Source organism: Natator depressus, chromosome 6, assembly GCF_965152275.1.
Source record: "Natator depressus isolate rNatDep1 chromosome 6, rNatDep2.hap1, whole genome shotgun sequence".
Taxonomy (NCBI): Eukaryota; Metazoa; Chordata; order Testudines; family Cheloniidae; genus Natator; species Natator depressus.
In genome coordinates, this window is record NC_134239.1 from 7260265 (window position 1) to 7272994 (window position 12730).

General features: G+C 52.9%; 1 protein-coding gene across 2 annotated transcripts; it reads left to right on the top strand.

Annotated features, from left to right (window-relative positions):
* Positions 1–4028: 4028 nt before the first annotated feature.
* On the top strand, positions 4029–8859 carry LOC141988588 (apoptosis-associated speck-like protein containing a CARD). 2 transcript variants are annotated; one of them, XR_012639767.1, is made up of 4 exons: positions 4029–4521; positions 6151–6207; positions 7397–7888; positions 8110–8859. XR_012639767.1 is itself a non-coding variant. In XM_074954434.1 (3 exons), exons 1-3 carry the CDS (start codon positions 4245–4247, stop codon positions 7660–7662), a joined length of 600 nt encoding a protein of 199 aa, XP_074810535.1. In that variant the 5' UTR covers positions 4029–4244; the 3' UTR covers positions 7663–8859. The 2 variants fall into 2 exon arrangements, 1 of the variants encoding a protein (XP_074810535.1); XM_074954434.1 differs by having other exon boundaries at positions 7397–8859.
* Positions 8860–12730: the final 3871 nt, after the last annotated feature.

Below are 12730 nucleotides of genomic sequence, written 5' to 3' on the forward strand. Positions count from 1 at the left end.
TACGGTTTTCCAAGATCCCTGGTAAGGGGCTCCCAGAAGTGGAAGGGCTGGGTCTACCACCACCGACTGGCCCCCATAGGGTACTGGACCCCCGGGAGCAGGTTGTGCAACTCCAAACTGAGAACCATCTGCTGCAGTCCCAAGTGGCATGGCTCCTTGCAGAAAGTCAGACATGCCACAAACAGCTGGCACGGTCCCGGGAGGAAAATGCCATGCTCTGGGCCCACGTTGGGACCCTGCTCGTTGAACCGAGCCCCACAGTATCACTACCCAAACGTTTTGATGGGAACTGCCAGAAGTTGCGGGGTTTCCTGAGCCAGTGTGGTCTCCTTTTCCTGCTCCACCCTCGAGCGTATCCCACCAAGCCGGCGGAGGTGGGACAAGTGATCAGTTTGCTCACTGGAGAAGCACTGGACTGGGACTCCCCACTGCTGGAACGAGGCCGCCTGGTGTTAACGGACTGGAACTTTGCCTTCCTGCGAATGCTTTCTGCAATCCGACAGCCCGCATCACACTCGCTCAGGGGAAGCGGCTCAACAAAGGCTCCAGGGCCAGCAGCCTCGCACGCTGCCCAGTTTCGGCAACTCACCGCTGATGTTGAGTGGAACAAGGAAGCCCAACAGCATCATTTTTTGGCACGGGCTTAGTGAGGAAGTAAAGACGAGTTAGCCCCACACTGAGACCCTCCAACCTGCTTGGATGCATTTATCACCCTTCTCTCTCCTCACCGACAACCAGCTGAGAGCGAAAGGAGGAGAGTAGGGGCACCCTGCTATCTTTCAGCCACACCTCACATCAAAGACCAAGGCTAACCACAAACCAATGCAGGTTGACCGGGGCCATGGACACCTGACCCGAGAAGAAAAGGAACAGCAATGGTGCAATAATCTAGGTTTTTGTAGTGGAGCATCAGGACACTCCCTTGCCATGTGCCCATTGCGAACCTTGGCCCATGAGGAATCGGGAAATGAGCGAGCCCAGGGCATGCAGGGGGAACCAGCCTGGACACCATGCTCTGGAACTACCCCCCCAGTCCTCAAAAGAAACCCCATCCAGGACATGTGGGTCCTCCCCACACTTCCAAGTATAATTAGAGTTACGCACGATAAATGGGGCCAAGCCCAGTGGGCCCTGATCAATTCTAGGGCCACTGATCACTTCATAGATGCTAAAGCCGCTCGAGCACTATGAACCCGCTCCACTTAAATCCCACTTCAGTTCTCATAGAAATGATAGATGGGTGCCTCCTGTCCCCGGGGCCAGTGTCTCAGGAAACGGTACCCCTTGAGGCTGTAATCTGGAGCCATCGGGAGGTTCAACGTAATCCATTCCCCACATTTCCCCCAAATTCTTGGGGGCCATGTGACTGGAGAAGCACGTCCCTTGCATCTCTTGGAGAGAGATGAGGATCAACTTTCCCTTTGAATACTGTCAAAGGGTCTGCCTAGTGTGCAGCTGGCCTCAACCTTTTGGTCCCAGGCTCCTGTGGCCTATCAGAAACAACTGCACTGTGTGAGGCGCCCCCCCTGCGGCAGCTCCCTGCCCTGCCCTCCGCCCTGAGGCCCCGCCCTGCAGCAGCTCCCCGCCGCCCCCTCTCTCCCCCTCGGCCCCGAGAGCTGTGTGGCAGCTCCCCGCCCCAGCTCACCTCTGCTCCGCCCCCTCCCCGAGCACGCTGCCACTTCTCCCGCCTCCCAGGCTTGCGGCACCAATCAGCTGATTGGCGCCGCAAGCCTGGGAGGGAGAGAAGCAGAGCGGGGCGGCGTGCTCAGGGGAGGAGGCGGAGCGGAGGTGAGCTGGGGCGGGGAGCGGTTCCCCTGCGTGCCACACCCCCCCCCCATTATTTGCTGCAGGCAGCCCTCCCCGCGCCCCCCTGCTCCAGCTCACCTCCGCTCCACCGCCGCCCCAGAGCGCGCTTTTGGCCACCCCCAACCAGTTGGCGCCCTAGGCGACCGCCTAGTGATTGCACCGGCCCTGGGCACAAGGCAGCGCAGCCCCAGCTCCCCGGCAGGACTCGCCCTCTCCTCCCCAGGGAGCGGCGGGGCCCTGGGAGCTCAGCATCTTGGGGCTGGGGCTTCCCCTTCCCGCTGCGGCCGGTGGCGCGGCGCCCTCACCCCGTCGAAGCGGCGCAGCTCTGAGAGCGCAACTGCCCCGAAAAAAAAGGGTGGCCGGAACGCCGCCCCTGGAAATGTGCCGCCCCAGGCACCTGCTGGCTTGGCTGGTGCCTAGAGCCGGCCCTGCTTCCAGTGCTTAACTATCAGGAGAATTGATGTAAGCAGTGTCAGGATGAGCTCCACCCTGACATCTGGTGGTGAGGTGTGGCAAGTTGTGGAAAAGAACTTCAGGGGCCGATCTCATTTGCATAGGCACACCCACGCCACCTAGAATGAGGCCATAGCTGCCCAAATGGTCACTTTGGCTGCTGTGGGATCCCCAGTGTCTCTGTTATTGGGGCAGGAAGAATAAATTATTATTACCCTGATTATGGGAACTGTGCTTGGAACTGTACTTGGCCTTTTGTTATGATGGAGGGACTCACCATCAACTAAGTAGCACTCACTAGGCAAGGGTCATGGGTTCCAAAACTGGGGACAAGTATTAATACTTGGTGGCATAGGCCTCTTGGTGAGGGCCTCACATGCTAATTGCACTTCCTTCTCTCTCCACTGTGGAATATCAGAGCTAATTTTGATTTCATTAGCAGTCTAGTTACAGGCTGCTGAGCTGAATTCTCTTTGGGCTAATGGTGCACCAGTACTGAGGCTCCCCTACTACAAGCTGAAATCACTGAGTGTTGTGTTAAGTAGTGGGGGAGCCTGAAGGTATATCGTGGAGAAGTTTGCGGGACGGCTGGAGTGCCTTGTGGACAGGCTGGTGGAGCAGTTCATAGGACGGCGGGAGCTGCTGGTGGGACGCGGAGCAGTTCGTGGATCGGCTGGTGGAGCAGTTCATGGGACGGCGGGAGCTGCGTGTGGGCCGCGGAGCTGAGCGAAGCAGTTCGTGGGGCGGCGAGCAGAGAGGAGCGAAGGCCTATGGAGCTGTGGGGCGGTCAGCTTCAGATCATGTAAGGTGCCTCTTACCTCCGCCCCCATCTCCACCCAGGTTGGGAGGTAAAGCTCTGTAGTTAAACTTTTGAACTCTGGGGCTGCCCTGACCAGGGACAGAGACTTTTGGGTCATTGGACTTTTGGTGATTTGGGGTTGCTGGACTCAAGAACCAAAGGGAAAGGGCGTGCCCCAATTTGCTTGGGGTGGGTTTTTTTGCTCATGGGTTGTGTTATGAATCCTGTTGGTGGTGTTTCCCCAACATAATGCCACATTGTTTCTCTCTGTTATTAAAAGGCTTTTTGCTGCACTCAGACTATGTGCTTGCGAGAGGGGGAAGAATTGCCTCTTGGAGGCGCCCAGCGGGGGTGGTATATATTTGTCCCAGGTCACTGGGTGGGGGCTCGAGCCGGTTAGCTTTGTGTTATTGGAATGGATCCCCTAGATATTGAACCTGGCCCTTGTTGCTGCCAACTCTGACGGACAGAAGGGTTACATTAAAAAAACAGTTTTTCCTAACATCGAACCTGAAACTCCCTTGCTGGAAACTAAGCCAATTTCTTGTCCTACTCTCAGTGGACGTGGAAAACGGATGATCACCGGCCTCTTTATAACAACCCTTACGTATTTGAAGATTATGTTCCCCCTCAGTCCTCCTCTTCTCTGGGCTAAACATGCCCTGTTCTTTCAACTTTTCCTCCCTCTGTCAAAGGGCAACACAAGCAGGGGCTCTCCTGAAGGGATCAGATAACATGCTTTACAAATGCACCGCCCTCTTCTCATGCTGGCCGGGGATCTAAGGTGCACCGGAGTTTCGATTCTGCATGTATCTGTTACAGCCAGGAAGCGGGTGGGTTTTGTTGTTACTTGATCCGATGAAGTGGGCTGTAGCTCACGAAAGCTTACGCTCAAATAAATGTGTTCGTCTCTAAGGTGCCACAAGGACTCCTGTTCTTTTTGCGGATACAGACTAACACGGCTGCTACTCTGAAACCTTGGTTTAGATCAGCACCCTGGGACAAAAATCATTCCCAGGAAATGAGGACGAAGCAGAGAAAGAGCCGGGACCATTTTTAGCAAGCAGATCCAGCTGCCTGCGGCCCGCCCCATTTCTGAGCACCAATCGCTTCTCAGGGCAAAGAACTGCGCCCTCAGCCCTGTTCCTGCCCCCTGGCAGTTTTGCTCAGCTGCTGAGGAGACAGGATGGGGAAGACGGTGCGGGATCACCTCGTGGACACCCTGGAGGAGCTGGGGCAGGACGAGTTTAAGAGGTTCAAGGCCAAGCTGAACGTGTTCCCAGTGAAGGAGGGCTACAGCAACATCCCCCGGGGCCGGCTGGAGAAAGCTGATGTCCTGGATGTGTGCGACAAGCTGATCAGCTACTATCGGGAGGAGTATGCGGTGGAGGTGACTGTGAAGCTCCTGACAGACATCAATGAGCGGGACCTGGCAGACAGATTCCGCAAGGCAACAGGGACTGGTAAGGATCGGGGCAGGGAGAGAGCATTAACGGGGATAATGATACTGAACTCCTTTGTAAAGTGCTTTGAGATCTATGGATGATAAGTTGTACAGAAGAGCGCAATATTATTATTAGGGAGGCCCCACTGAGCCTGCCCCTGAGCTCTCCCTCCTACTCACGTGCAGGAGGCTAGCTAGGAAATGGAGCTTTACCCCAGCTAAGAGGAAATGACAGAAACACCAAGTTTGCAGGATGATCTCTACTCTCTGTCTTCTGCCCCGACTGCATCGCTCTCTCTTTGTAAGTCCTGCCTCTGTTCTCTGTTTCTCCCCTCCCTGCAGCACTTGTGCACAGAACAACACAAATACAGTCCCATCCAACCCTTTCCACAGGAGAGACAAATAGGCATGCTCACCAGAGACCAGATTTCTGTTTTGAAAGTCTATTGTACAACCCTAGCTGGCCATCTCTGTTCTCTCTACAACTTATCACACAGAGTTAAGGGGGGGGGGGCATCTTCTTTGTTTTTTTAAGAGAAATCTTCCATTTTCTTTCTCCTTGTTTAAAATGTTTCTTCTGAGCCCTTGAAATTTGCTTTCACTTTCAAGTGTAGTCACTTCAAGTCAGTCCTTGCCTGAACTTGCTGGAAGGGTTTGCAGTTTGTTAGCTTTGCATCTGATTTCTCCTCATTGCTACACGCCCTGTGGAAGGAGGGCAAAGTTCACTGGAACGGCACCAATTTACCCCAGCGGAGAAACTGGCCCACGAGGCCTCTCGTTTTGAAATCTAGGGCCAGATTCTCAGCTGGGGTCATTCAGCATCGCTCCATGGAGCTACACCACTTTATACCGACTGAGGATCTGGCCCCGCTTTGCTTATTAATTGGTCTGAGCACAATGTTGCATGGTGGAATACAAAGGATTCAGTCCAAATGCCCCCCGACTCAGACTGAAAAAGAGAACATGCCTTTATATGGCTGCCATTAAAAGCAGATGGGTAGAGGGGGAAATGGCAGGAGGCAGAGAGGAGTGCTGTGAAATATTAAAGCAACGGGAAATGAGGAATTTAAAGTTTAAATCTGATCCCAGATCCCAACTAAAGAGCTGAACGTGTGAATCTGTCTTATCCTCAGTTTCCCTGGATCCTTCTGGGGGGGGCTTTTTGGGCTCTGTGTGTCTGTCCCTCACTCTCCCCTCCATATCTCGCTCTGTGTCTGTGGGTACAGCTGCACTGCAATCAGGGGAAGTGTAATTGCAGCATGTGTAGAGGTCCCCGAGGTAGTTTTAATCGAGCTCGCTCAAGGAGCAATAGCAGGGAAGCCCCAGTAGCACAGACTGCAACACAGCCGTTAGACTCGAGCTCTCTCCTACTTACGAACAGGAAGCTAGCTAGAAAGAGGAGCTTCACCCGGTCTAAGCAGAAGTGTCTCCATGTGTAACTGGATCCCTCTCTGCTTCTCAGTCACTCTCATTCGGTGTGGGCCTCTGTCTGTCAGTCCTAGTCTGTGTGTCTGTCTCTTGGGGAAGGAGGGCTCAGTAGGGGGCACTCTCCCCTACCAGGCAGTGCCAACCCCAATGCCCCAGTGAGGAGCTAGAGAACAACGTGGGTGACGCAGACACTCACTGACTATCCCTCTCAATCCTGCAGGTTTCAGTGGCGAGGGGCAGCAGCCAGTGCCATCCGTTGGTGCCACAGGAAAGGAAGGTGAGTCCATAAACACTCACGGGCTCTTTTTCACTCCCCAGGCAGTCTGAGGGGTGTTCGGAAGTGTGGTCTCACTGCAGAGTGACCTGACCCTCCGGCAATCGGCCTCCCCAACCAGAGCTACCTCCCAGCTCCTGGGACAAACCTTCTACCCTGCCTGCCAAGCCATCCAGAGCCCAGCTTTGCCACCACGAGCCCCTCTAGTGTGGCACTAGGCGGTGCTCTGCTGGAGGGAGTGGGTCAGGGGGCTCAGAAGGGGATGCTCTCTCCTCTGCTAGAGCTGACCCCAATGCCCCAGTGTGGTGCTAGGGTGCTTTGCTACAGAGAGGCAGTGGTGGTGCTCTCCCTTCGGAGTTAATGTTGACTCCAACATCCCAGCACGGCACTAGGGGGCGCTGTGCTGCAGGGAGCAATGTGGGTGATTCAGTTGGGACAACTGTCCCCCTTGTGTCAGTGCTGACCCCAGTGCTAATGGGGGCGCTGCAAGGGGGGGCTCAGTAGGGTGTTCCCTCCACTCAGTGCTCCAACGTGGCATAAGGGGGTGCTGCACCGCAGGGAGCAGGGTGTTGCCACCTTATGTCCGTGCTAGGAGGCACCAAACCAAAGCTTTGCTTACCTGTGGTCTTTAACCCCGCCCCACCTCCCAGGCTCTTTCTATAAACTGGGGTGTAAATTTGGGCATCCTGGCAAAATCCTAACCCAGGTGACGGCAGTCTACGTTTCCTAAATGCCCCCTGCCATTTAAACAGCGGATGGACCCCAGCCCAGAAGCCGCTGCAATTCAGCACGGGGCGAGTGATTCTTGTGCATCACGACTGTGTAGCTCTCAAGCAGTCGATGTGCCTCATCCCAGATGCAGCTGCAACTGTAATCCACTTAGTGTGATGCTCTCTTCCCCTCTAGTGGTGTCTGGGCCACAGATGGAGGCTAATGAGCCTGTTATAACCTTGACTAAGAGGTGGGTTTTTCAGCTCAGGTAGCCAATGCTTTAAGATCAAGAAGTCCCAGATTCAGTCCCCCTGCTACTGCCAACCCACCCAGGGGCACGGCATTACAAGTGCAGTACTGCTGTGGTGTGTAGCTGTTAACGATCTGCCACGCCGGCCCCCACCGTCTGCTGTATTTCGGTACTGGTTGGAATGATGGAACAGTATGTTTGCAAATATCTATTCATACCTTGTGTGTGTAGTCTCTCCAGAGGGGCATTTTGTCGATCGATACCGAGTGCAGCTGATTGAACGTACCGCCCATGTGGAGCCCATTCTGGACATGCTTCATGGGAATGTTCTGGACGACGAGCAGTACCAGACCATTAGAGCCGGGATCACCAGCCAGGAGAAAATGCGGAAGCTGTATCAGCTAATGCCAAGCTGGAATAAAGCGTGCAAGGACCGGTTCTACGACGCACTGAAAGCCAAGAATAGGTTCCTCATTGAAGACCTTGAGGGAAATTAAGACAACCAAGAAGTTATGTTGCTTGTGAACATGCATCCATTCCAGGTGCACAGGACCCTAGCTCTAGATTCCACATGGCTTTCTGGGCAGGGTGGTGCTTTCACCCCTTTGCTAGCATTGTTTCAGGGTAAAAAAACCTCTTTCCAGCACTCCCTTTGGTGGAAGCCTGAGATGTGATGGGAAGCCTGTGCCTTTGGGGGAGCCTGTGATGTGATGCAGCCGTGAGGTGGTCGCTAAGGACTGTCTACACTGCAACGGCTGGCCCGTATCAGCTGACTCAGGCTCACGAGGCTCAGGCAAAGGAGCTGTTTAATTGCACTGTAGATGTGCGGACTTGGGCTGGAGCCTGGGTTCTGGGACCCTCCCTCCTCCTGGGGTCCCAGAACTCAGGCTCCTACCTGAGCCCAAACATCTACAAACACAATTAAAGAGCCTGAACCTCGTGAGCCTGAGTCAGCTGACAGGGGCCAACCACGAGTTTTTAATTGCAGTGTAGACATCCGTTATTGGCTTTAGGGTAAGTACATGATGGATGGGATACAGTAAGAGAATGGAGCAGAGCTCTAAGGTGCTTAAAGGCTGCGCAGGGATTGCTTGCCAAGCTCTGAAATGGGGGTACTACTCAGCAGCTCTGCACAGGGATCACTCACCCAGTGCTGAAATGCAGCCACCTCTGGGGTGCAGCATGGCAGTGGATTACCAGATGCACGGCAATGCCGCACAGGGATCAATCATCTATACCTGAAATGCAGCTGCCTCTGGGGTGGGTTATATGTACTGGATTTTATGAAAACTGGACACCACAGTGAAACCAACGTCTTACAGCAAATGGTGTGTGGCTACATGGCCAATGGGGGAGTAGTACTCTAGCATAGTGGTGCGCAAACTGGGGGAAACACCCCCCTAGGGGGGCACGGAGGAACATGCAGGGAGGTGAGTGTCAACGCCAGGTGGCTCATGTCCACTCCCTGACTCATCTCAGCAGGCCGCCCGGCTTGTGGGTCAGCGTGCTGTGCCAATTTGCAGCCCCAGCAGCCTCTGCACCCAGCACTGGATCTTCCCCCAGAGCCTGTCGCAGGCACCTTCCCCAACCCTGAAAACTTGAGCGGAGAGGGGCAGGTATTGGCCCTGCCCTAGCAGTGCAGCCTGGTTGCAAGGTAGAAGCAGCCCGCGGCGGAGGAAGCCTTGGCTGTGCAGTAACGGGGGCGGCGGGGGGGTGGGGGAAGAGACGACACGATTCCATTAATGGTAAGGGGTAGGGGACGCAACCGGAAAAAACTTTGCACATCACTCCTCTAGTATATACCACTGCTGGAACTCCATCCAGCGTCCCATCCATCGTGCACCTCCACAGTTCCTTTAGCGCCCACCACAGACACTTCGGCTGTGGCCACACTCCAGAGCTCGCAGCTGCGCCACTGTAGCCCGGCTAGTGTAGATGCTGTAAGTGGACAGGAATTAGTGGCAGTAGCTTCTCCTGCCGACATAGCCCTGTCCACACCGGCACTTAGGTCAGTGCAACTTACATCGCTCGGGGAGGTGGTTTATTTACACCCCTGAGAGACATAGCTTATACCGACGTAAGCTGCGGTGTGTATAGAACATCGGTCTTCTTCCACAAGAAGATCTCATTCAAGTATCTACCGAAAGGATCGCTGTGCTGGACCAAATTCAACCTCAGAATTCCTGCCAAGGCTCTGACTTCGTCTTACCACCTTCCTCACCAGCTGCCAAGAACTCAGGGGCCTGTTTTCTTGGCAAGGTGGTTTTGTTCGCGGGGACTGGAAGGGACCTTGAGAGGTTATCTACTGTACTCATGGCAGGACTAAGTATTATCTAGACCTTCCCTGGCAGCTGTTTGTCTAACCTGCTCTTAAAAGTCCATTATGGAGATTCCACAACCTCCCTGGGCAATTTATTCCAGTGCTTAACTGCCCTGACAGTTAGGAAGTTTTTCCTAATGTCCAACCTAAACCGCCCTTGCTGCAATTTAAGCCCATTGCTTCTTGTCATATCCTCAAAAGCTTAAGGAGAACAATTTTTCACCCTCCGCCTTGTAATATGGTTAAAGGGGATTTTGCCCAAACTATATTTTTAAAAAATATATATATATATAAGTTTATATTTTGTTATAAAATGGAAAACCAGAAACTATGTCCACAAATAAAGCTAGAAGTGCCTCCCAGTCTGAGAAGGATGATGTAACTGTCTGCTCTGTTTTTCATTCAAAATGTCTGTAGGTGAGAGGATAGTGGGGATGCATGAATAGAAGCATGGATTAAAAGGATGGTGGAGGAGGACAGATGGCATGGGTGGGTGGTGGGGTTGGTGGATGGTCTGGTTGGGTGGCATGGACAGACTGGTTTGGTGGCCTGGATTGATGGGTGGATGGTCTGCTGGGCGGCCTGGATGAGTGGCCTGGTTCACCAACAACCACATACCACACAACAGAACCACTAGCCCAGGAACCTATCCTTGCAACAAAGCCCGTTGCCAACTGTGCCCACATATCTATTCAGGGGACACCATCACAGGGCCTAACAACATCAGCCACACTATCAGAGGCTCGTTCACCTACACATCCACCAATGTGATATATGCCATCATGTGCCAGCAATGCCCCTCTGCCATGTACATTGGTCAAACTGGACAGTCTCTACGTAAAAGAATAAATGGACACAAATCAGATGTCAAGAATTATAACATTCATAAACCAGTCGGAGAACACTTCAATCTCTCTGGTCACGCAATCACAGACATGAGGGTCGCTATCTTAAAGCAAAAAAACTTCAAATCCAGACTCCAGCGAGAAACTGCTGAATTGGAATTCATTTGCAAATTGGATACTATTAATTTGGGCTTGAATAGAGACTGGGAGTGGCTAAGTCATTATGCAAGGTAGCCTGTCTCCCCTTGTTTTTTTCCTGCAAACCCCCCCCCCCCAAGACGTTCTGGTTAAACTTGGATTATTGCTGTGCACATTGTAAGATGAGCTGTTGCCAGCAGGAGAATGAGTTTGTGTGTGTGGTTTTTGGGAAAAAAAAAAAAAGGGGGGGGGGTGTGGGGGGGGGTGAGAAAACCTGGATTAGTGCTGGAGGTGACCCACCTTGATTATCATGCGCATTATAAAGAGGGGTTTCAAAGGGAGATGGGCTGTTGCCAGCAGGAGAGTGAGTTTGTATGTGTGTGTGTGGTTGGGGGGGGGGGGAAGGGTGAGAAAACCTGGATTTGTGCTGGAAATGGCTCTACTTGAGGATCACTTTAGATAAGCTGTTGCCAGCGGGGGAGTGAGGTGGGAGGAAGTTTTGTTTCATGGTCTCTGTGTGTATATAATGTCTTCTGCAGTTTCCACGATATGCTATGCATCCGATGAAGTGAGCTGTAGCTCACGAAAGCTCATGCTCAAATAAACTGGTTAGTCTCTAAGGTGCCACAAGTCCTCCTTTTCTTTTTACTGGTTCAGAGAGTGCATGGATGGACAGCACGTGCCATGGAGGAATGAGTGACATGCTGGGGGAGGGAAATCAGAGGTTAAAGCAGTGGGTAGCCTGGAGACACTCAGCTCCCCTTCCTCTGCACAAAGCGCAAGGAGAGCTCCCCCTTCACGCTTGAAATGAAAACTCACCAGACAGGAAAATGAAATGGGAGCAGCAGGTGGAAGTGGTTTCTGGGAGGGCTTGTTTCTGTGGCTCCTAACCTCTCCCCTCTGTAGGTGGAACAGCAAGAACCACACCTAATAGGGGAAGATGCCCTAGCCAGGATTCCCCAACCTGTGTCCCTTTCTCAGAGGGAGCCCGATAATAGTGTGTAGTACATATGTGCTGCATAAAATCCCTCTCCTGAAATATCTTAAAATCTTTGCCAGGGCAGGAAACTGTACTGAGTGGTTATTTCCCAGGGAAGAACCCCTGAGCCCCCGAGTCTCCATCCAGGTCTGAGCCACATGGTGGCATTTATAGCAACGGGGAGGGACTGATACACAGCTTCACACACGTGGCCTTTGGCGAGGCTCACTGTGGCCCAACGGCTTGCAGATAGGATGTCTTTCAGACAGTCATTTGCCTCGGCACTCAATGGCGACGTCGACCCCTCTGAGCTGGGGGGGTGATTCCCAGCTGGCGCACACCCTCTTGCACTAGTGCTCATCCAGCGAGCGAGAGTACAAATAGTAGTGTAGCCGGGGCAGCTTAGGGATCGCTCAGCTGTTCCGAGTACAAACCCGCCTGAACCCAATTGGTATCCGCTCAGCATGGCTAAGCCCTGCCTCTGCGGCTGCTGCCGTCCATGCTGCACTGGGATTTCTTCTCACCCTAGCTTGAAGAGAGCTAGTGAGTGTCAGTGCAAGCTGGGAATCACACCCCCAGCTTGTAGTGCAGACTCCGGCCAGGTCTACACCACACACATACTTTGGTATATCTACATCGCTGAGGGTTGTGAAAAATCCACATACCTTAGCCTCCCCTTGTAGACAGTCGCGGAGGTGGAGTAACTACGCCAACAGGAAAGCTCTCTCCCGCAGGCTTAGAGCATCGTCATCAAAGCACCCCAGCAGAGTTTGTAGTATAGACCTGCCCACAGTTTTCACCAACTCAGCCAGAGATTAGGGGTCTATTACCGGAGCGAGTGGGTGAGGTTCTGTGGCCTGTAGCATGCAGGAGGTCAGACCAGAAAGATGATCACAATGGTCCCTTCTGACTTTAGTAAGAGTATCTGAGTAAGAATAGACATTACAATTTTAAATCTAACCAGTGTCTCTTAAGTGGCTTGCCACAAGATGTCAGAACATGTTAGTATTAGAGCTGAGTGGGTCTAATATTTATTTAAATCTTTCTTGATATAAGAATTAAATACAGTGCTCCTGTCAGAAAATACCTTAGAAATTATCTGCAAACAAAACACACAACCCTAGAGTTTTCAGTTGCCTAAGTAGCCCCTGGAATCATAGTTAAAGTTGCCTCCCCCCAAAAAGAAACAACAACAACATCTGAAAAGGTGCCCCGGTGGGCATGCATGGAATCTGGCCCTCATGAATAGCCAGCCAGCCAGCCCCCCCCACACACACACAGAA